The sequence below is a fragment of the Eumetopias jubatus genome, unplaced genomic scaffold, assembly GCF_037043125.1.
Source record: "Eumetopias jubatus isolate StellerSeaLion01/CBP00866 unplaced genomic scaffold, mEumJub1_p1.0 scaffold_10, whole genome shotgun sequence".
NCBI lineage: Eukaryota > Metazoa > Chordata > Mammalia > Carnivora > Otariidae > Eumetopias > Eumetopias jubatus.
The window spans coordinates 29,289,222-29,314,900 of record NW_028274816.1 but is presented as its reverse complement, the minus strand read 5'-3'; the positions used below and the strand labels follow the sequence as shown (position 1 = coordinate 29,314,900).

General features: G+C 37.3%; 1 protein-coding gene across 9 annotated transcripts in view; it reads right to left on the bottom strand.

The window, feature by feature from the left end:
- CNTNAP4 (contactin associated protein family member 4) overlaps nucleotides 1-25,679 on the bottom strand; it is a 258,259-nt gene that overhangs the window by 19,757 nt on the left and 212,823 nt on the right. For 7 of the 9 annotated variants that reach the window (XM_028095590.2, XM_028095603.2, XM_028095608.2 and 4 more), the window contains 3 exons: nucleotides 12,920-13,090; nucleotides 11,973-12,191; nucleotides 732-971 (listed from right to left, as the gene is read on the bottom strand). In XM_028095590.2, coding sequence (XP_027951391.1) covers nucleotides 732-971; nucleotides 11,973-12,191; nucleotides 12,920-13,090 — 630 coding nt within the window. The remainder of the gene's footprint in view (nucleotides 1-731; nucleotides 972-11,972; nucleotides 12,192-12,919; nucleotides 13,091-25,679) is intronic. The other 2 variants (XM_028095618.2, XM_088027153.1) reach the window with 1 other exon arrangement.

Here is a 25,679-nt window from a genome sequence, read left to right as displayed (position 1 = left end):
GTAGCTCAGACACACTCAAATAAAGCAACTGAATTAAACATGATAGCAGTTTTCTAGGAGCAACTATGAAAGCACAACAAATGTTTGTGTATTCAGAGAAGTCCGTCCAGAACACTTAATACTACACTCAGTTCTTTCTTTCTTCCATGACATAGGTCTGTGAACAAGACAAACTGAAAAATATCCCACTATTTTACGTCACGGATAGTAGCCACATCACAGAGCAAAATGCCTGAGTATCTCTTTTTTGTTACATGTGCATATTTAATGGAAAAGTTATTTTTATTCTTGGAAAAAATATTTGTTTGGCAAAAACCAAAACACAATCCTTCCTAAATCTCCTTTCATGGCTGATGATCTTCATCAAAAATAACAATAATGCCTTTAGAGATTTTAAAATAGAGAGCTGCCCCAAGGGACAGGTTGTTGACAGCCATAATACTTAAAAGCATCAACATCAGATAGAAAAAAGCAGATTAAGCAGCCAACACTTTAGGACACCTAGAGGCAACTTGAGAGGCTTTATTATTAATAGATACTATTTTTTTTTAAGAATTGAGGCAAATATTTAAGAAATGAAATGGGATTGGCATGAAACAGGTAATTGGCAAAAAAACAAAATCCGAAATGGAACTATTTTTGCTTCCAATTAGCTACCCAGAAAATTACTGCAAGATGTCTTCTTCATGTTGGGCGAGTTTTCCTGTCAGGACACCCCATGCCATACTTACCCCTGGAGCAGAACGGCCCTGTATATGCAGAGAGGGTGCAGTCACAAGAGAACCCACTGAGCTTTTCTCTGCACTTCCCTCCATTTTGACACAATTTTCCATAGCTGCTGCAGTGCCCTCTACAACCCGGCTCCACTCCGGGCGTCACCTTAGCTCTTTCTTCCAGGTCCAGGGACATTCCGTTCAACTGCAGAGACCGAATGCAGCCCAGAAAGCCCCTCTGTCTGGTGGCCGTTCCACCTAAAAGGGAAATACTGCAAATGGAAACATGTTCCTGGGTGTTTTATTCAGGATTTCAAGACCAGATAAAACTGAGGCCTCAGAGAGCATGGCAAAAGCTGTGGCCTTACGGGCAAAATTGGATGAGCCAACATAATTTGGGGAGCATAATGAATATTGTGACGCACTATTGAGAGAATTCAAGAAGATAAAACATGAATTCAGTTTTTTCCAAAGGTTGAATTTGTTACATATTGGTTTCCTAAAAATGATTTATTAAAATGTAAGCCAGAGAGGTTTTTTGTTTTGTTTTTTAGTTTCTTTCAAAGAACAAAATAAGGCTGTATCTTATGGACTGATAGTCTTAGGTAGAAGCTTTTTTTTTTTTTTTGCAATTTTAAGTCAGCATATATTTGTGGGTCAGTGTGGCTCGTTCTTCATATTGAAACCTGATCCTGATGCTGGTATGGTATTAATTTATTGAGAATTATGAAAGACTCCTTGAGCTCTTCTAACGACTGTGCACTGATATGGTCTTTGGTCGTTACCCTCCCATCAAAAACATGGTAACTGAGATTATTTGCTTTTGTCTGGCATACTTCCCAGTGAATTTTTTCTAAATACTGGTCCAGTGTGGTTTGATGCAAGCTTGGGAAGATTCTCAACAAACTGGGGGCAGGGGGTTGATGGAGAGACAGTGATGTAGCATTTACTGGCTAATGCATGACAGTATGACTTATCAAGTGACCCCTGAAGAGGTTTACAATGTCTGAGTGGAATCAGACCCTGCTCTTCTAAGGCAGAGAGAGGCTCTTAAAGCTTAAGGAATATAAGTGTCACCTGGAAGCCTTCTTAAAAATAGAGCCTTGCTCCAAGAAACACTGATTCTGTGGGCCAGAAATAAGGGCTGTGAATCAAAACAATCAACAAACCTCCCAGGTAGATCTTATTCAGGTGGTCCCTTGACCCCACATTTCATCAGCATGATCCTAATAAGAATGTAAGCTCAAAGAGGCCCTTCACCTGGTGTCCAGAAACACCATAAAGTAATACTCAGAACTTAAGTGGGCAAATAGTACTCTAATCTAAATAGTCTGGATGGTTCTACCCAGAGGCGTTAGATGATCACAGGTCCTCTAAAAAGGAGCTTTGTCGCTGAACAGATGATGTGGTCTCATGGCCAGGATCTTACACCTGCTCTGTACAGACTGGCTCTTCCTAGGACATGCTGGCTCCCTCCTCAACCACGTCACTTAGCACGCTCATCTAGCCTTCATCAGTTAACATCTCCTTATCCTCAAGGATTAAACAGGTTTGGTTTTTTTTTAACCTTCAGAACCAAGAGTTGGCCAGAAAGACCCTACATAGGTCTTGGTCACCGACTACCAGGTTTTACATTTTACCAAATGACTTTGTATATTATCAGCATATATCTGCTTCAACCACCCTGTACCCTCGCACACAGAGCTGTGCCTGACACAGAAGAGCTGTGCAGTAATGACTTATAATCATAACTAATTGATCAGCAATTGACATTAATAACTGATTATTAATAACCAGTTAATGCACTGGCTCATGAAACTGGATTATGCCATGGGGGTGGGAGCTGGGTGCTTGGTGCTTCACAGAGAGAACACTATTGCCCGCACAGGGTCCCCAAGCCTGAGAATGAGGATAAAACCCAAGGAATATTTCTGAATCCATTAATTCTGTATTTTTGAATAATGAAATACGATGAAGGGAAAACCAAAAGAATTTCTAAGAATTTTGGACTCATTTCACTAGTGGTATTTACAATTCAGGTTCATAGACATAAGGGTCCCCATTCAAGCACCTGGACTTAAACTTGTGTATTGAAATTGCTTCAGCTGACATAATTTGTGCTTCTTCTGTGACGCACATACAATGAAGTCATATTTTTATTTATAAATCCAGATGCAGCATGCTATGGAGCCAGACATATTCCGATTCCAGTTTATGTGGGCATGGCAGGGACAAAGGAGTTCATCTCATCCCAGAGTCTCAGAATAGCTGACAATCTTCTTGTTTCCTCCCTCCTACGTTTACTCTGTCTCCTTCCACCCCTGAAGGCTCTCTCCTCCCCTTATCCTTAGGACTCCTCTTCCTTTCCTTCCACATTAAAGCTGCTCCTCACCTTAGCTTCAGACCTCCCTATTCTCACACTCTGCTAAGTCACGTCAATAGAATGTTGAGAGCTCAGAGTTAAGTCTTTGACCAAATTCTCTTAGCATCCTTGCTGGACTTTTCTTTGCTGGGTAAGGAAGCCCACAGCCTTGCTTTTAGCTTTGGCCCGGGAACTCTCTGGAGGAGAGTCCGGCGCTGGGAAGTCTGGATTACAGGTGGATTCCTGGTGTATTTCATTTATTTCATGTTAGAGTACTTTAAATCATGATATATAGGTTATAGTACACAGTAATGTTAAATCACAGTCTGTTAAGCATTTGTCACTCTGAAGCAGCAAATCTCTCTGCTTTAGGAGTTGAACTCCCTTTGCCAGTGACATCATAACTAAATAACATGGGAGTCCAACAGCTGAATACAATTCCTTTTCATCTGCCCCAGCTTTATTCTTTTTTTTTAAAGATTTTATTTATTTTGAGAGAAAGAGAATGAGAGAAAGAGAGCACGAGAGGGAAGAGGGTCAGAGGGAGAAGCAGACTCCCTGCCGAGCAGGGAGCCCGATGCGGGACTTGATCCCAGGACTCCAGGATCATGACCCGAGCCGAAGGCAGTCGCTTAACCAACTGAGCCACCCAGGCGCCCCTGCCCCAGCTTTATTCTTATCTGTTTTAATTTGTTCTAGGTGATGAGGAACTAGAGGCATACAGAATTCCATGGACACAGCTGAGGAAATATTAAAATAAACACATTCAGTTAGAGGCAGTAAAGGGCAAAACCCTACAGTTGGCCTTTTATTGCAAACTGTGTCTCCACACCAAAATATGGTCAAAAAAAGGTAATTTTCATTTTCTTCTATTCCTTAGATCATTTTTGGTTTGAACAGCGTTTCAGCTCTGCCAGCTCTACGTAGGAGCTCTTCGCTGGTCACGGTGTCTGACATGGGAGGTACGGAACTATCTGCAACTGATCTTGCCCTCACAGAGCTCATGGTCTAGTAATAGATTTAGACAGGGAAACACATGATGTTTATAATGGTAGAAATAGGTACCTGGTGAACAAGAAGGTCAGAGGATGGAGATATTAACAGGAAAAAAACCCCACATATATGTATTAAATACATATATTTCTAATAGTGAAAAGAAAATCAACACCCAGCCTTGCAAACAGGATTTCTGAATTGTGTACTTGTGAAGAGTTAATATTTACCTAATCAAATAAGTTTATTTTTTTAAAGATTTTATTTATTTGAGAGAGAGAGAGAGAAAGAGAGAGAGCACATGTGAGAAAGCACGATCAGGGAGAAGGGGGCAGAGAGGGAGGGAGGAGCGGACTCCCTGCTGAGCAGGGAGCCCGACACGGGGCTTGATCCCAGGACCCGGAGATCATGACTTGAGCCCAGGGCAGACACTTAACTGACTGAGCCACCCAGGTACGCCCTTAATCAAATAGTTTTAAACTACATTTTCAAATTATCAGGAAGTCTAATTAAACACAAGCATACATGTCATACATGTGTTGAGGATTTTTGCTTTACCATTAGGTTTCAAGTTAATAACTTCTTATTTTAAGAAGAACTATTCTGGAGAACATAGCGAATGTAAATAGTATTGAGCTTGAAAGCTTAATTAAAGATTCCAATGACTTTTCAGGGTTAGAGTGGGTCCAATTAAAATGAGCTGCCGTTTGATTAATTGATTATGGATGTTTCCACTGAGCTATTATGTTTGGAACTGTCTTCCAATTAATTTCCTATCAATTTACCTGCCATGCTATATCAGATATAATGAATTCTGGAACTTCACAAACACTAGGTATCCTGAGAAACTAATGACTAACCTTAGTTACTGAATCTGTTCACTTACATAACAGTACTGGGATCTGCACCTAACAGGTGCACTAGGCGATGAACAGAGACTGAGTCCAACCCTTTTATCATGACTCCCAGGAAGTGAGTCTAAGTGACAGATGCTATTGTCACGAAATATGAGCTGGCTCTTTCCTATGCCAATTTTTTTTTTTGAGCAGGAAGACCTTTAATTTTTTAATGGCAAATTATTTATGTGCTGTGCTTGAATGTTACTGAGGATTAACTGGGAACAACTGTGTATTTGCCCAGGGGCCTTAGAAAAAAAAGAAATCAAGATCCCACATTTCTCTTTAAAATTTAAAGTTATAGAAACATGTCTGGCAGAGTACACGGGCTCTCCCTAACCATGGTACTGTGGCAGAGAAAGGCAGCTAAGGCTCTGACCACTGAGATCAACTTGGAACAGGAAAGTGATAGCCCATGCAGGCTGGGCCCAGGACCAAGTGAGGGGATTGAAGGGAAAAAATGGTCTCCTGTATATTATGTATTGGATCTTTAGTCCTGGTCTACCCAGCCATCCTTGGGAAGGCTTAGCCTTGTAGAAATGGTGCATTAATGTACAGAGCTGTGAGACTGGACCCCAGCTATAATTTTGCCATGGAATGTTCCTCATTGACCATAACCCTAGGAGAGCCCGGGGGAGGACGACCGTTCTCCCTCACGTTCAAAGAACTATTACGGCTGAAATAGGAAGGTAGTGTAAGCAACAGTGTCATAGGGCAGAAAATGCAGGCACTGTTCCCTGAACCAAAGTCAGTGGTGAGAACATGGCCTCATGGTAGTCCCAGCAGAAAAATGTGGGTCTATTTAGTTTTCTCACATGCCAAGGCCATAGCACCTCTCTGGTTTGACCTCCTAAAGCATATTTTAAAGAAATGAACTGTTGGTGGTATGAGTCATATTCTCTGCTCTTAAGAGATCCCATGTGAATTCTGATTTCAGTCAACAGTCACTAAGATTTGCTCACTAAAAATGCAAAAGTACACTGAGCGCTTCTTAAGCTAATCGTGAAAAAGCCATCTCAAGGAGGAGAGAAGAACACAATTGAAGTAAATGATATGATTGCATGAAAGAGAAATGTGGCTTTCATTGCACTGTGCTTTCGTGTGTGGGAACATATTTACACAAAAGAAAATCAGATTGAAATAAAAAGTATTCAAATGTAAAACTTTTTGACATGCTCATCCCAAAACTATTTTAGCCTATGAAAAGTGAACTAAAAGTAAAAAGACAAATCCTAGATATATTATAATTAATAACCTCTGTTCATCAAAAGACACCATTACATATGCATATGAAAATACAATCCAAAGAGACAAGAAATTTGGAATAATGTATCTGGAATGAATCCAAAATATACACAGAATTCTTATAAATCTTTTTTTTTTTTTTAAGTAGGCTTCATGCCCAGTGTGGAACCCAATGCAGGGCTTGAACTCACAACCACAAGATCAAGACCTAAGCGAAATCAAGAGTCAGAAACTTCACCGACTGAGCCACCCAGGGCCACCCCCGACACCTTAAAAAAAAAAAAAAAAAGAAGACAACCTTGTAGAAAATGGGCAACAGATTTGAACAGCCACATCATAAAGGAGGATATCCAAATGGTCAATAGCTATTTGGAAATGTCTCTTAAGGCTTAACATATGCACATCTTATGACCCAGTAATTCCACTGTTAGGTACAGACCCAACATAAATACAAGCATATGTTCACCAAAGGACCAGTACAAGGATGTATTTATGGCATCCAACTTTACAAGTACACAAAAGCCCATCCACCGGAAATAAATCTAGCTTTGTATTGGTACTGTCAGTTTCCCAAAAGATCCCCGGGTGATACTAATGTGCAACAAAGGGTGAGAACCAACCTTCAGAGCTTCAATATGCTCAGAGTTCAACATTAACCTTTGTGTATGGCATTTAGAAATGGTTTGCTCCAGAAGCTCAATAAATATATGTGGATTTGATGCAATTCAAATGCAATGCAAATGACTTCAGAGTCTATGTCAGGAGTTCTCACTTCTCCTTCAGGTCCTAGTCACAAAGTATTGAGATGGAGTTTGCCCCATTTAAAAACCTGTCAGTAAAAGAATTTAGATTGCAAACAAAAATTGCAGAGCTAGTTGAATGAAAATCAATTCAAGGCTAATTTAAGAAACTTCTAAGAAAAATGCTGAGTTTACAAACCAAAATAGAAAATGACCACTGTCACATTTCAGCTTAAAAAAAACGATTGCTTCTTTTCTCTCCATCATTTCCATGGTTGGAGAATGTTTGCAGGGGAATGATAACAGCAGTGACTCTCGACATTGAGTCCTTGGTGTAACAGGGTCAAGGGCATATGTTTAATACACCAATTAACATCATGCCACTAAACTTATGTTTTAAAGTAATAAATAGCACCTCTGAATAGGACTGTTCAACTCAGGTCATAAATTACACACATACAGAAAGGAGAAAGTGAAAGAATGTGAAAAGGTCGGGAAAGACCCAGTGCCATAATTAAGAACAAGAATGGAGAAAGATGGGCAACAACTAGAAAGTGAATTGTCATTTTTATTACGAAAAGCAATGTGATGGTTGGGATATTTGGGAAAGGGGAGGAGATGGTCACTGCATTGGTGTTTACTGTTTCTAATTACATTCCTGTCAACTGTTTTCACTTGTTCATACAAGTGGTTTTATGTTCATTATTTTTTATTACTCCTTCTGGTTGCATGGCATCCTACAGTTTAGATGAATGGGAGACAATTGTTCCAATATTTGGAAGTACAGGGATCGTTCTGTTTTATAAATCTTTGGTGTAGACGAACACTAGTCCACCTCTGAAACTCTCATTTCCTTCTTTCTATTTCAATCGTCATATATCATTGTTGCTCATCTGAATCACATTTTTAATCATGCTTTCTATTTATTTTTACTGATTTTGCTCAGAAGGTAAAGCATCAGTCTTGCCTCAGAGTTTCACTCTGAAATGTGGACACACTTTACAACTGATTTTTAAGGGAGAGACTGAAGCCAGCAATTGAGAAAACATATTAGATGCCTTCAGGTTATCCCATTCCACTAGTCACTTCTGAGAGACCACCAAAATCCTTAAGCTCAAAAAAAGTATGTAATGTCAATAAATATCAACATAGGCCTGGTTGTGGTAGCACAGTGAGATGGAGAATATAACTGAAATCAAAATGAATATATATTCAAATATGCACAACATTTTACTTGTAGGTAAAAGTGTTACAGATATATCACAAACAATTCTATATTATCAAAATCTCTTATGTTTCATATTTGTAGTATTATAAAGTAACTTTATTTGGTATTTAAAATATTCCACAATAGTGTTAATGTTTTCTGCCAAATTTGTTTACAGACAAGAAGGTACATTTTTGGTAAAGCTACTAAATGCTGGGATACTAACATTATCTTAGACCGACATTAGTCTTACAGTTTTGTCCCATGTTTATAAAGATTTTGTTTCTATGTAACTTAAAACTATCTTCATCATCATCATTGTCTGAACTCAAACATTTTTTAGGAGTAGAAGTTATACTGTAGACTTACTCTTTACAGTTACATTTATCTCATTAATATATCCTGATACCCTAAAACAAATGACAGTCATTATGCATACTTAAAAATACTGATTAGCCGTAATTATTTTTAGGATGGATGGGTTCAAACTCTTGAACTTGTAAGTAAGGGGAATGAAATTACCCTTTAAAATCTGAACCAGAGGATCAGTTCTGTTGAATCAGAGCAGAGACTCCCAGTCATCCACGGAGTCATGGCTCGGAGAACAGACTGAACTCTAGAATACTGGAAGGTATTCACACATGGGGAAACAGTGTCCAAGACAGGGTCCCTTCAATATTTGACTGTGTGTTGGCACGGAGCATATGAACAAAGAAGCCCAATTTCCTGGAAGTGTGTGACTGTGGGACGGGTGGGATCTCACTGAAGGAAAGGGGGGAAGGGGAATATTTTCTCCGGGCTGTGAAGAAGGACCAGCAGGCTTTTGCAGCCTGGCAGGACTATGGTTTGTAGGGCTCATAGTGTATAATCCAGACTGAAGGGTCAGGGAACAGCTTGAGTCATCCTACACATTATGATAAAGGAAGAAAACAAGAAACGCGAACTTCAGTGGAAATTGAAAACTGAGAAATGATGCGAGGATCCCAGACACCTACAAAGAAGGGTCTTGTCCCCAAGAAGATTAGCAGGGCTAAGAAGTAACACACTAACAGCAACAACCCATCCAGCACAAGTTGTGTACGTCTACACTTAAAGTATGGCCCGCCACTGGTTTTCACCATCTCCTCTCCAGCCCCTGCCACCACTAACTCCCACAGGGACCACAGATCCAAATTCCTCGCCACTGTCTCACAAGACCCAGCATATAACTTGACCACAACTGAAACCACGCTTTCCCTCAGACTGACTCTCCCCTCCGGCCACAATGGCTTCCTCCTTGCTCCCTGACTCCTAAAGCTCCTCCTCTTCACATTGAACATGGTCCCTCTGCCAGTAATTCTCTCCCTTCAGATGTTCACAGATGTTCCCTCTTTTGCTTTCTCTGGCCTCTCTCCAAAGGTAAGGTCCTCAGAGGGCACCCCCTGACCACCCCACTTCAAGTAGAAACCCCCCAACCCAAGTCATTTCCTGACATTTTATATTATTTATCATTATCTGAATTTGTATGCACACACACAGACACACAAATATGTGTGTGTGTGCATGCATGTACAAAATGTGTATGATATTAATAAATATATTATAAATAATATCTATTTTGTCTTACTACTTACTCTTTTATTGGCTGCCTCCTGTCTCCCACTGAAACATACTATCAGGAATGCAGAGAGCTACTTTTTGGTCTTAGTAAGTGTTATATTAAGTTAGTTCGAATTTTTATTGACTTTTTTACTAGTTTTTTACCCACTTTGCACTAATTTGGTGTAACCTTTTAAATTATAATTTAACCCCCATTGAAGTATTTTCATCTAGAAATTTAAAAAATATTCTGATTTGTTGAAAGTAATGTTACAAATTTAGAAATTAATATTTTGTTGTGTAAGTATAGTTTTTATTAATTTGTTTGGGTCTCTTTCCTACGACAGGGGTCCACTTATGTGGTAGAGGTAAAGATAAAAAGATGTGCCTCTCCCTAAGCCTTTTAAAAAACAGGAGTCCTTCTTTCAATGTCATCACAGTAACCTTGTCAATTTTCTCGGTTACCTATGAGTAAAAAGAAGGGAATTATATAAACAGATTTTTATTAATAGTGGATGTAACAATTTTTTCAGAGATCTTTCTGCTTTTATTTTTAGTCTTCAGTGACTTGACTTAAACATAGTAATGATTTTAGTTTATGAAACATTCACACAGGCAGTCCTTGGATTTGAACACAGATGGGAATATCAAAAGCCTAACCAATTGCCACCATAAAGATGAAATCTCTTAGGTATATTTATTAAAATTATAACACGATTGATGGCAAAAGACTCAAGTCTGTTCCAACACAGTCTTCTGATATAACAGTACTTCTAACCATTACAACTACCTGAAATCAAATTAAGGCCAGGATTCCTATCACACACACTATATAGTGACATCGTTTCTATGAAGTTAAAATTCACACAAAGGATGAAAGTTCATGTTCAGGCGAACTGCAACAGATTTCACTGAAAAATTTGAGGACTGTTTCGGCCTTCTCAATTTCCAAGAATAGTAAGGCTATTTCCAAGATACTGACAGATTTTAATTTGCCATACCTTTGGTTGCAGCCATCTCTCAGTTTTTGTATATCAAGAACTATCTATGTCAGTTTCCTGACTGAGTTTCTAGGATGTTACTAAAAGAAAAGTTATGTGTTCCAAGTATTCCTTACTCTTTCCATACCCTTAAATAAGTCAGTTGAGTGGCTGCAAGATCATGATTAGGTTGTCTATTACAGTGCCCTACTCATAGAAGCTGCTCATTATTTATTAAATGAAAGAATTAATGTTAGAAATAGGAGTATATAAATTCACTAGAAATCCCAAATGTCTCTTAGTCAAATAAGTCACAAATTGGCTTATCTTTTGCAGTGAGAGTAATAAAACAAGACTATTAAGCAATAAAAGATGTAATGGGAATCTGTTGAATTTTGTTCTAACACATAACTCTTAAAAATGCTTGAAATATAATTTCTGATCATTTATAATTTATTCGGCTTTATAGAGTTGTTGTGCCCTTATTTACATTAAACTATATGAGAAGTGATCAAGTAAGAAATAATTCCTGAACTTAATGGTCGATGAGTTCTATAAAGTAATTAGCAAAGACTGAAAATAAAACAGACACTTCCAGAAGGATTCCACTATGAAGTCTACACATACCAAGTGAATGTATTTAGGCAATAAAGGAATATCTGGATATAAGCATGAGGTAGGTGACCAGAAGGTATCCGAAAAGTGGGCAAAATGAGAGACACCAGCAGAAGAACTGATGATTTATACATTTTGCTCCTGCTTTTCTTTTTTTCCTCTATTGGCCTGTTCTTTGACAGGGGTCCCTGTCTGTCATCAGCCGCAACTACACGGAGGATTCCTTAAGTCCCCTGAGAACAGAGATAAACACCCCCCAACAAAACACTAAAAGCACTAATGTAAGAAATAAAACAAAACAAAACCAAAACAACCCAAACTAGAGCCAATTACATAATCTGTAATATTAAGAATCCAGGCTTAGGAATGAATCAAACACAAATTCAAATCTCATTTACTAGGTAGATTTCTGAAAGCAAGGCATTTCAACCCCTTGTGCCTCAGTTAGTTCATCAGTAAAATGGGGTTAACCCATTTCACAGGTTGGTTATGAGGAAAAAATAAAACATCTGGCACGCCTAGAACATAGGTTCTCAATAAACAGTGGCTTGTTGTGTTTACCAGTTGGTATTATTTCATTTTGGCCCACCTCTACACTTAGGTCATAGAGTTCAATGACAAACTGCCTCCCAACAGAACTTACCCACGAAGAGCTGACTGTTGAGCTGTAAAAGGATGTGCCCATCAGCGGGAGCAGGCTGTGTCTTCGGTAAGAGCTGATCCACTTGAAGAGATGCCTCTTTCATGTTCCTTTCCACCCTGACGTGGTGCCACTGGTTGTCGTTGAAATGAGTGGGTGACTGCACCGAGATTTCAAAAGGCCCATTCCCCACATCAAATGAAAAGGTCACTACTGCTGGAGCTGGAAATAGGAGATACGAAGATTGTTCCAGTCAGTCCCTGTGGTGGACAGAGGAGTCCTCAACACACTTAGGAATAGCACCATGGCATGGCAATCATGAAATATAAAAGTAACGGCTTAAATCTTATGGAAGGAACCGATGACATCAGTCAAGAATAGACGTGGAATGAGAACGGAAAATACATTTGGAAATAACACCCAGATTTTAAGAAATTCATCCTCAGAGTTAATTTTGCATATCGATAGAGCAAAGCTATCAAGCCAGAACAAGAAAACTAAATAGCATCTGGCATTTTATGTAAAAATTTTTACAATGATTCAAAGTTTATCTAATTTTAAAAGCACGTAATATACATTTGATAATAAGATACTAAGAGTGGCCTAAGAGTATACCAAAATTATATGGCATACAAAATTATATGGCTGGTCGATTTAATTATGTAATTCTGCAATTACCTGAGAATTTAGTTTTTAAAAAGTTTTAATTATTTGGATTTAAAACCCTACTTCAATTGGTTCTAGAGAATACCAATTATTTTCTCAAATTATTGCGTTATATATTAAATAATTTTCTTGCAGAAAGGCTAACTTAATATCATAGATTTTTTTTCAAAAGGACACAGTGAAAAGATTTAGCTGATAAAGTAGAAACACAGTAGTTTAACAATTAGTTAAAGGATTTACTATTAAATAGAATCCCACAAGCTTCTAAGGAAAAGGAGACTCACAGCGTAGCTCTATCCTTATAAAATCGGTAATCCCCAGGTTCTCTAAAAATACCCCAGATGAAGCTGTTGTCTTAAAAAAGAAAGACACATCTGCACTAAGTTCTCCATGGAAAGTAGGAAAATGAAGGTATGAAGCCTCAGTATTGAAGGAAGCTGAATTCCAAAATGACCCTGTTTAAAAAAAAAAAAAAAGGAAAAAATCAAAAAGAAAAATTCATAAGATGAATGGCATAATTACATTTTCTATTATTAGCATTTATACAAACCTGCTTTTCTTTTTTCTATTAACTATATAGTATACAGGATGGGAGCCCAAGGATTGCAATCCTGGATTCCTTCCAACATAGGAGAGGAATGAACACTGCAGAAATGGTCTGAATGTTATATTTTATATTAGAAAATCAGCCTCACCCTAAACACCACCCTCTGCCTTAAGTGATATAAGAATCTGCCAAATATTGATTAATAGACTGAATTTTTTTTATAACTTGAAAATTGGAACACCTACATTCCTTCGAATAACAAAAAATCTAAAGAAGCTCAAAGCATTTTTTTGTTCTGACACCTGAAACACACACACTTCACAGAGTTACACCCTCAACTAACTGTTTTCATTAATGGGCTTTGCGATTTTCTAAACTGAGACTGGCATCCGAAATATTCTCAACTAATTAAAGATCAAGACACTACTTAGTCTGTGCTATGCTGATCTCCTCATGAAAATGCTCCTCTCATTCCAAATTATCTTCTACTTTGCGTGTAATAGTGAAGTAGATAAACAGCAGGAAAGGATTCTGAAAAAGTTTAAAAATGCTCAATATAAGGAGAAAAATGGGTAAAAGGCTGGGATATAAATTAAGAGCTCTGAGAAAAACTTATGTGGACTATAATTTAATTATGATTTCTGTCCACATGCAACTTCTTATGTTCACTTTTCCCATTCATTTTGCTGATGCTGTATTGACAACTTTCCTTTTGGAAAAATACCGTGGCGCTCCTATAACTGACCGTTTGGGAAATAAAATGTAAATGCAGTGGCACGAGGTGGCAGGAGTGAGATCCAAGTGGCTATGTGTGGTTGATGAGAAACACCATCAGAGAAACCAACTATGTATTGCTGCTACCACCAGCAAGTTCTCGACACATCAACCATAAACATGTATCTTGAGTTTGAAGCAAGCGCCTACATACGCCGCACTCACAACATTGGTTAAAATTCTATCTAAACTACCTTTCTCGAAGATGTATTGATCCACTGAAGTTAGAAAACAGTAATTTCAAAACAATGGGCCATTATATTTGCAGGGAACAGATACCTCGGGTTAAAAAATCACAAACTCGACTCAGCTTCTAGCTGTTCCTTAGATTTTAAGTTATTTTCTATAACTTCTGGACCAAACAAGCAGTGGTTCTGTCTATTTTACTTTTTCTGTTTTTCTGAGGGACCTCATTCAAAAGTCAATTCTCAGCTCATCTGTGAACAATTTTAGAGTTGAATTTATTCAGCTGAGAATATACTTTGAGGGCTTTTTTCCCCCCTAAAGCCAAATGAAACTGCCTATTATCTGAGTTTGCCAAGCCTAGTACTTATTTCCATTTTGCAGTTATTTCTATGATGAGACATTCTGATCTCTAGGAAAGAATGCAGGAAAATGCAAAATACCAAGTCAGGTGTAACAACACATTTGTGTTCTTAAAACCTCTTACCTGACCCATTTTTAAAAGAGATTAAATGCCTTTCTGTTGAATGTGATATACATGAAAATTAAAGTTGTAACTCTAAATTATGGAATCTTACTGAATCTTATTCATTTGGTCAGACTTAAAAGAACACTCAGCATTCCTTAAAGGTCTAAATGAGATAATATCATTATAAAACATAATACTTCATTTGTTTCATTTTTCTATCACAACTGACCCAATAAAGCATCCTATCGAAGGCTTCAGGGAACTGGCTGAAACATAGGAACAATTCTTTGAACTGCTGCTGTCTTTACAATGAATGCTTTTATGCTTTTACGGCAATGAAAACAATTTATTACCTTAGGTAGCTTAAACATTCTCACACACATAATCGTGCCTATTCTGTCTAGTTAGCAAACCTTATTGTGCAGATTCACAAGAGGTAAAAAAAATAGAGAACATTTTATTGGAGTAAGAAATTGCTCCTAATTCAAAACAATTATAAAGAAAGCAAAGGCCAATACTTCCATGATCGAATAATGTTTATGGCATATGATACCTCAGATCTTTACAGACTGTGCCATTAAGAAGCACCCAGGAGAATGTGAACTGCCTCAGAGAAGGAGGGGAGAGGGAGGGCGGCAGAGCAGAGCCCAGCAGGCGGGCACCAGCAGGAAGCTGCAGGTCTTTTGAAGAAAGTTTCTGGCTAAAGTGGTTTAAAAGTCCTTAAGCTGCACCAGTAGCAACTTTGAATGCAATCACTTGCTGGATTAGTCAGGCGAGTTAGGCCCCTTTTATTAGCCCAACAAAAACAAATCATGATGTGTTATTCTATGTGATTCATTAATAATAGTAAATAATTTTAAGTAATTAATAACTAATATATTTTCAATTAAATTCAGTATAGGGTACTAAAACTTTGGAAAGATTCCTTCAGAAATTCCACTTTTAATCTTTCAAAAAAAAAAAAGTAACGGATAATGGGATCCATAGAAGAAGAAGAAGAGGTACAAAGGATTTAATTCCATACACAAAGTAAAAAGAGCTCATTTAGGAAAATTAACTAGGTAAAAAGTCAAGATTAGAAGTAATTTAAAAAATATTCCTTTTGCTAAACTTTTATTTATATCATGAATAGATTATCCTTTTAAAATAACAGTTATAGAGACAAAAAGTAGATTAGTGGTTTTCTAGGACTGGGGAGACAAGGCAATTGGAGAATGATAGTCGCTAAGGGGTGGAAAGTTCTTTTTGTGTGACAAAAATGTTCTTAAATTGATCACGGTAATGATTATACAATGCTATGAATATACTATAAGCCATTGAGTTGTTCATTTTACATACATGAATTGTATGGTATATAAGTTATATCACAATAAAGCTGTTTTTAAAAAAGGACAATATTTGAAAAAGGTGTTATTTTTTAAGGTGCTGTGTTTTACTTTTAAAAGCAGAATGCATATGACATGCTAACCCTACCTTTCTTTCTTTCTTTACTGAGGTATGATTGACATGTAAAGAGCTGTGCATATTTAATGTATAAAACTCGGTAAGTTTGGTAACACTACCATTCTTTAAAGTAAATAAAATGAAGTAAAATGTAGAAACTCCAAGGCAAGGGATAATTTACTAGTCAAACGGATCTTTCTAGAATGTGTAAGAATCATTTCTAAAAGCCAGAAATATACTTTCTTTCATTAGAATTTTTATTTTGAGATAACTATAGATTCTCATGTAGTTGTAAGAAATAATACAGAAAGATTCTGTGTACCCTTTGGCTAGTTTTCTCCAAAGGTAACATCTTGCAAAACCATAGTACACTATTGAAACCAGAATGTTGACACTGATACCAGTCAAGATGCAGGACATCTGTATCATTGCAAGTATTCCTCATGCTTCTCTTTTATAGCCACACCCACTTCTCTCCTGCCTCACCCCTTCTGTAACCTTGTGACAACCCCTAGTCAGTTCTCCGATGTCATCTGAAGAATGTTCTATAAATAAAGGCATATAGTATGTAGCCCTTTGAGAATAACATATTTTTCACTCAGATTTACTCCCTGAAGATAAAGCAGGTTTATGTGTATCAGTAATTCATTTCTTCTTATTGCAGAGCAGCATTCCACGTATGGAAAATCAGTTTAACCATTCTCCTATTGAAGGACATCTGGATTCTTTCTAGTTTTCAGCAATTACAAACAAAGCTTCTATGAACATCCATGTACAAGTTTTTATATGAATATAAATTCTCAGTTCTCTGGGATAATGCCCAGGAATACAGACCCTGAGTCATATGAGAGTTGCACGTTTTACTTTTTAGGAAACTTTCCAGAATGGCTATATCATTTACATCCCCACCAGCAATGTGTGAGTGATCAGGTTTCTTCATGTCCTGGCTGAGTTCTTGTCACTACTTTTGTTTCAGCCATTTGAAAGGTATGCAGTGACATCTCATTGTGGTTTTGATACACACTTTCCAGTGGCTAATGATTCTGAGTATCTTTTTGTGTGCTTAATTGCCATTTGTGGCCTTTTAGTGAAATCTCTCTTCATGTCTTTTATCCATTATATCTCTGGCTTGCAGAAGGCCAACCTTCTCACATGGCCTTTCCTCTGTGCACAGGTGGGAAGAGAGAACTCTCTGGTGTCCCTTACTCTTCATATAAGCACACCAGTCCAGTCAAATTAGGGCACCACCTTTATGACCTCATTTAACTTGAATTACCTCCTTAAAGACCCTACCACTTCATACAGTTACCTTGGGGTTAGAGCTTCAACATATAAACTTTGGGGTGAGGAAAGAATTCAAACCATAAATCCATATTTTAATTGGATTGTTTCTTTTTTTCACTGTTGATTTCTGAGGGTTCTTTATATATTCTAGTTACTAGTCCTTTGTCAATTCTCAGTCCTCATCTTACTTACCCTATCAAGAACAATTAACATAGTTTATTATCTTCCCCTCCTTGAAACATTTTCTTCACTTGGATCCAGAATACCAACACTCTTTTGCCTTTCTCATTAGTGCTATAATTCTCTTTCTTTCTTTCTTTCTTTCTTTCTTTCTTTCTCCTCACCTACTCTACTTATTAATGTTGGAACACCCCCAGCTCCTATCATTACACTTCTCCATCCACAATGACTCCTGCTGGTCCATTTCATGGCTTTAAATATGCTGATGACTTACAAATACATATCCAAAGCCTGGAACTTCGGATCTAACAACTACTAACTAACTAACTAACAACTAACAACTCCACATCTCTAGCTGAACACCTCCATCTCAACTTTAATATGTTCAAAAACTGAGTTCTTCATATTCTTCTGCAACTCCTTGACCCCAGCAGTATTCTCTCTCTTGATTAATGCCAATTCTGTGCCTCCAATTGATTATTTGACCAAACACCTTGTGTTATTCTTGACTCTTCTGCAACCTACATTGATCCATCAGCAAACTGTATTGCTTCTGCTTTTGAACTATTCCCATACTACTACTATCATTATTGTGCCCATGGCCCAAGCCACCATGATCCCTCAGCTGGGTTGGCGATATGGTCTCATAAATGGCCTCCCTGCTTCCACCTTCCCTATTAAATCTCATTAAAATATAAATTAGATCACACCAATCCTCTACTCACAATTCTCTGATGTTTTCCAATCTTACTGAAGTTGAAAAATAAAGACCTCTCAAAACCCTCCATGATCTGACCACCAGATCTTCGAATATCTTCCGTTATTCCTTGCTCACTCTGCTCCAGACATTTTGACCATCTTGCTGTTCCATGAACATTCCCATCTCTGCATGGTTACTCTGGCTTCTTCCTCTGTCTAGAGTACTCTTTCCCAGATATACACATGTCTTGCTCCCTATTTCCTTCAGATTTTTATTCAAATGCCACATTCTTATTGAGCATTTTACGACCATTCTATTTAAAATTTCCAACCCCATACCACCCCCACCTCAACTATATTGTCTTCACAACACTTACTAGCATCTATCATATCATATATTTTACTTATATATTGTCTACCTCCCCCCCAAGAGAACTCAAGCTCCAAGAATGCAGATACTTTTGTCTATTTTGTTCCCTTTGTGTGTGCTCTCTCTCTTTCTCTTGGGATGTGGGGAAAGCATAGTAAAATGTATGGGCTCAATAAATATTTGTTGAATGAAATTATGAGATTTCCTTTGTCAAAGTAGTGATAAGAAGGGTTAACTGCTCCCAGTTTGGTTGTATTATATGTATCTTAATAAACACACTCAAATTCTTAGGTAAACAAGTAGAAAGGGGGGGCAGAAGAGAGAAGGAAGAAGACGAAAAGGAGGAAGGGGTAAAAAGGTGAAGAAACTTTAGGAAAATTAAATAAAGAAAACCTAAGGAAAGAAAATAAAAATATAAAAATTAAAAAGAATTTCCTAATGGCAGAGGATTATCTGACATAGTAGAACTTGCAAAATTATATGATTATTTGTTGAAATGGAATTGATCCTCACTCTTTTTAATGGTTTATATGTAGTCTGTCAAATGGAACAGAACTCTGTCGAATGGAAGAGAAATTAACCAAATCACTAGTCAATATCTTTCTCCAGTCTACGAATGTAACTTCTGCCAAGTTATTTATTGCCTACATGCACCTTTGATTATTTAATGCATTTTGGGCAGCCGTGATTTCTCAGACAGCTGAACAAGTCAATACAGACAAAATGAAAAAACTAATTTCACTGACAAGAATTTCTTAGAACAAGAAACTTAGAACAACCTTTCCTAACTAGGTAAGTTTTGGGGGTTCCTTCATTGACATAAAATTTCAACAATTAATTAACTGAGAAGAAATACACTGAGGGGCGCCTGGGTGGCTCAGTTGCTAAGCATCTGCCTTCAGCTCAAGTCATGATCTCAGGGTCCTGGGATTGAGCCCCGCATTGGGTTCCCTGCTCTGCAGGAAGCCTGCTTCTCCCTCTCGCACTCCCCCTGCTTGTGTTCCCTCTCTCACTGCCTCTCTCTGTGTAAAAAAATAAATAAAATCTTAAAAAAAAAAAAAAAGAAATACACTGAATAAAATAGTTAGAAAAATTCAAATGCCAGAGTTGAAAAGATTACCTTGTTCAGATTAATGAACTGAGAGCAGAAATACAGATCACATTTGCAACAACAAACTGCTTAAAAACGTACATTTTATATATTTTACCACATCACATCGAATTTCAGGAAAAACTAATGCCGATGCACAACACTGAGATGTATCCTTGTTAAGTTACTGACCTTTAGGGGAAATTATTCCTGAAAGTATTCGGTCAGAAAAAGCCAGTCATCTAGAAGGTGAAGAAATCAGTTTGTCTTCAGAATACAGCAATATTCAATATCAGGAGACAAAGGAGCACTACCCACAAATCTCTGAGAGAAAGAAAATGTATCCAGCCTACTTTTTTTTGTTAAAGCAATAGGCAAATATTCTCAAATTTGAAAGAAATCTGAGAATAAAGCACACACAAATCTTTTTTGAGGAAAAATAAAAATAAAACCCTACTTCATAATGAAATGTCAGCCAAAAGGTATCTAGAAAAGCTGTGGAAGAGAAGATGACTGCATCTCTCAGTGCAGACAGAAGTAGAAAAGTATGTACAAATGGTGAAAGTCACAAAGTGTGACCCCCCCCAAAAGGTTACACCAGTTTCTAAAAAGTTCAAATGTAAGGTTACCTTACAATCCAGAAGTTCCACTCCTAGAAATATACTCAAGATAATTGAATTATATAAGAAAAAAGATAAACGAAAACATATGTTCACAAAAACCTCATACACAGATGTTCATACCAGCATTATTTATAATAGCCAAAAAATGGAACCAACCCAAATGTCCATCGACTGATTAATGGGTAACCAAAATGTAGTCTATCCATATAATGGAATATTATCTGGTCATAAAAAATAATGAAGTGTTGATACATGGTACAACATGGATAAATCTTGGCACTATCATGCTAAGTGAAAGAAACCCAGTCACAAAGACCACATATTCTGTGTTTTCATCTAAATGTTGTTGACTGGGGTTGGTGTCGGGGTGGGAGGGAAACAGGGAATGCTTCCTCAATGGGACTAGGTTTCTTTTTGGGGTGATGAAAATGTTCCAAAATTGGTTGTGGTGATTGCTGCATAACTCTGTAATATACAAAAATGATTAAATATACTAAAGTATGATTAGATTGTACACTTTAAATGGGTGAATTGTAAGGCATGTGAATTATTTCTTACTAAAGCTGTTACCAAAAGATAATATAAAGTTAAACCTGCAAAGTTTGTTTTAGAGTTCTGAGGCAACAAATACTCTCAAGCACATGCAAACTCAAGAAATGCAATACTCATAGGTCTTCCTGGAGGAAAAACAGAAAACATCAGCTACCTGACAAGGCAATCCAAGAAGAAATCAATCAAAATAAAAAAATCATTCAAGAATAGAGAGCTATGATGATAGACTAATGGCTAGCATTATACAGAAATAACAGCAAAACTACCAAAAGGACAGGTGGGGGAGAAAAAGAGAAGCGGACAAATGAGTGCTACTTTTCCCATTTTTCACAATAGATCAATACTGTCTAAAATTTAAAAATGAATTTAATATGAAACCTAGTGACTCTATAACTTTTCCAATTTTCGGGCGCCTGGGTGGCTCAGTTGGTTAAGCGACTGCCTTCGGCTCAGGTCATGATCCTGGAGTCCCGGGATCGAGTCCCGCATCGGGCTCCCTGCTCGGCGGGGAGTCTTCTTCTCCCTCTGACCCTTCCCCCTCTCACGTGCTTTCTCTCTCTCTCCCATTCTTGCTCTCTCAAATAAATAAATAAAACCTTTAAAAAAATAACTTTTCAAATTTTCATAATCTTTTCTTAAAGTTCAGTGGGATCATTCAAGTAGAACATATATTTATGAGATATATAAATAATGTAAAGCAATTCCCTTGGCTTCAATTTGGTTTCTCCTTTCTCTGTCAATTTCTATTAATAAAATTTTGCAAACTTATTTCTCAATCCCTTTTTCTATTTTTTTGTCTAGGGTAGTGCTTCTCAACCTGTGGCAATTTTGCCTCCAGGGGACATTTGGCAATTTCTGGAGACATATTTGGTTGTCACAACTAGGGGAAAGGTTAGTGGGCTACTAGTGGGTTGAGACCAGGGATACTGCTAAATGCCCGTCAATGCACAAACAGCCCCCGATCATAATAGGCCAAATGTCAGGAGTGCCAAAGTTGGGAAACCCTGCTCTAGAAATATCTAGCAATGCCTGGAATAATACTCGCTGGTATTAATCATTATTTCTGGGCTGTGTGACTCTTGGTGATTATTATACTCTTTTCTTTGACATTTCTGTATATCTTAAAATTTTATAATGACTGTATCAATTAAATCACTAATATTTAATACTTAAAACAATAAATAAAGGTATGCATGTGTATAAAACTGTCACAAAAGCATATTATTATAGTCTTGAGAGTTATCAGGATTGCCAGTCTCAGAAAAGTGGAAATTTTTTGAAAGTGTTAGAAAGAATGTTCCCTCACATTTGTGAAACAGCTTGACTATCAATTACTAGCTAGTAATGTAAGTCAGAACAGAACACAAAACGAAACAAAATAGACCGCAAAATATTTTTTTCTCCAAGTAGAAAGTGTTTCAGTTTTATAAAGGCATGGTACTATTAGAAGAGTGAAAATCAAAAACAGTATTAAGTAATATCATGTACTCATTTGAAAACACTTTCACTGCCACAAGCCCAAGTGTATTGATGAAAAATGGTTCAGATGGAACTAGATTCTTATGTACTATGTGATTTTTCAATTGGAGTAAGTCTTTCAATATAATCTATTCTCTTCATTAAAAGTATATATTTGCACATCATTTAATTGCTTATATAATCAAAACCTTATTCCTGTCTTTTACAAATAATTCAAAGCTATAGTTTCTTGAGCTGTATATGATGGATCATTCTCATTCTTTCATAAACTGCTATTTATCGATTATCTTTCATGTAACAGGTAATGTACTAGGTGCCAGGAACACAATAATAAATGAGCAATGGATCTGCTCTTGAGAGGCTCAAAAATAATTAAAAACCAGTATGAAAAATGTATCTTTGTAGTTTGTTCAACATTCTTTGAAAGTGTAAGATGAGGTACTCTAGAGACCTGTGGGAGGCTTCACGGCGGAAGGCTTTGAACCTGAGTGCGACAGGTTTCAGTAAATGGCTTCGGGAGATTTTGCGGATGAAGGAAAGCAAATGAAGGGGTAGTGGAGCCAGATGCCATGAGGGGTCCATGAGGTTTCTTTCTGCTGCAGGACGTGCAGAAGCAGGGAAAGGTCTCCGTAGATGTCCTCCTGATCAATGTCAAAAAAGCCTTAACCCTGTGCATCAATACTGGACATCCACACTTTCTCCTTAGTATTTGGGGGGAGTTCTGAAAACGCTGCAAAGCACAGCTGACACGCTCTCCAGCTAATTTTTGTGCAGGCTGAAGTTGAGGGATTACCAAGTCAAGAAGACTTTGGATGGTACCTCCAAATGAGGATGTTCCCACTGTTTCTGGGGGAAAGGAAAGTACATGGGTAAGCCCTCTCACTAGTTAGAACCTCTCTATTAACCAGTAAACCCAGATGTTTTCCTGTGATTCTTTCTTTTGCCTCTAAAGTTAATATAAGTCAGAAACAGATTCAGCAGGATTCTATAAGCGTCTTGAAGAATAACCGTGTTACTAAAACCTTTCCTGTTTTATGAATTTACTTCTGGTATTTTTTTTTTTTTATTGAAGGACAGTTGACACACAATGTTACGTTAGTTTCAGGTGTACAGCAGAGAGATCTGACAACTCTATACTATGCTGTGTTCACCACAAGTGTAGCTACCACCTGGCATCACGCAACACTATTACAATGCCGTTGACTATATTCCCTATTCTGCCCCTTTTGTTCCCATGGTTTATTCATTCCATAATCAGAAGTCTGGCCCTCCCAATCCCCTTTACTCATTGCACGCGTCCCCTCCCGCCCTCCCTTTTGGCAACCACCATTTTGTTCTCTGTATTTATGGGTCTGTTTCTGTTGTTTTGTTTTTTAGATTCCACATATAAATGAAATCATACGGCATTTGCCTAACTCAGTCTGATTTATTTCACTTAGCATAATACCTTCTAGGTCCATCCATGTTGTCACAAATGGCAAGATCTCATTCTTTTTCATGGCTGAGTAATATTCGTGTGTGTGTACTGCATATATAATCTATACTCATATATTTTGGGTACTACCCCTTATCGGATATATCATTTGCAAATATCTTCTCCCATTTAGTATGTTGCCTTTTTGTTTTGTTAATGGTTTTCCTTGCTGTGCAAAAGTTGTTTATTTTGGTGTAGTCCCAAAAGTTTATTTTTGCTTTTGTTTCCCTTGCCTCGGAAGACATAGGTAGAAAAATACTGCTAAAGCTGATATACAAGACATTACTGCCTGTGTTTTCTTTAAGGAGTTTTATGGTTTCAGGTCTCACATTCAGGTCTTTAATCCACTTTGAGCTTACTTTTATGTATGGTGTAAGAAAGTGGTCCAGTTTCATTTTTTGCATGCAGTTGTTCAGTTTTCCCAACACTATTTGTTGAAGAGGTTGTCTTTTCCCCATTGTGTATTCTTGCCTCCTTTCTTGTAGATTAATTGACTGTACAAGTGTGGGTTTATTTCTGGGCTCTCTATGCTGTTCCATTGATCTATGTGCCTATTTTTGTGCCAATACCAGTTTTGATTACTATACCTTTGTAGTATACTTGAAATCTGGGTTTGTGATGCCTCTCACTTTGTTCTTCTTTCTCAAGATTGGTTTGGCTATTTGGGGTCTTTAGTGGTTTCATACAATTTTAGCATTATTAGTTCCAGTTCTAGGAAAAATACAGTTGGTATTATCATAGGCATTCCATTGAATCTGTAGACTGCTTTGGCATATGGACATTTTAACAATATTAATTCTTCCAATCCATGAGAATGACATATCTTTTCATTTGTTTGTATTGTCAATTGTTTTCATCAGTGTCTCCTAGTTTTATGGCATTTTTTTTTAAGTGAACGAATTTTTCAATTAAGCAATTACCATCCTTGGTAAAAAAAAAAAAAAAACACGTAGCATTCTGGTGAGTGATGTTGATAATAATAGAGGTTATCCATGTGTAGGCAGGGGATATATGAGTTTCCTCTCAATTTTGTTATAAACCTAAAATTGCTCTAAAAAAGGCAAAAAATTAAACAACCATAATTATAACTACTCATAATAGTAGCTGGTTGTTTTGTTTTTGTTTTGGAGTCAGATGTATTGAAGGATAATTTACATGTAATAAAAATCACCCTTTCTTTGTGCAGGAATTTTGACAAATGCATAAAGCCATGAAACCACCACCACACTTAAGATACAGAACACGTCTTTCACCACTGGGGAGGGTGTGTGCTGTGGTAAGCACTGTGAATTGTGTGGGACTGACAAGTCACAGACCTGTACCCCTGAAACAACACATTGTATGTTAAAAAAACAAGGACACACAGAAAAAAAAAAAAAGAACACGTCCTTCACCTGTTCCCCTTTGCAAAATTCCTCTCACCTTGAAGCTGTTATAGATTCTTTTTCTGCTCCCATGATTGTACCTTTTCCAGAGTATCTTAGTTATTGAATAATAGTCCAGCATGTAGTATTTTAAATAAAGCTTCTTTCACTTAGCATAAAGCACTTGAGATTCATTCATGTTGTTGCATGTATCAATACTCCATTTCTTTTTATTGTTCAGTAGTATTCCACTGTATAGTATGGATACACCACAGTAAAATGGGAAGTTTAGTCAACCACTAGTGGATGGACATTTGGGTGGTATCCAGTTTTAGGAGACTATGAATAGAGCTAATATAAAACTTTACATACAGGTTTTTCATTTCTCTTGTGTACCTAGGAATGGGACTGCTGGATCATATGGTAAATATGTGTTTAACCTATAAAAAAAATCTGCCAAACTATTTTTCAAAGTGGCTGTAACATTTTACATTTGCACCAGCAACGAGGGTT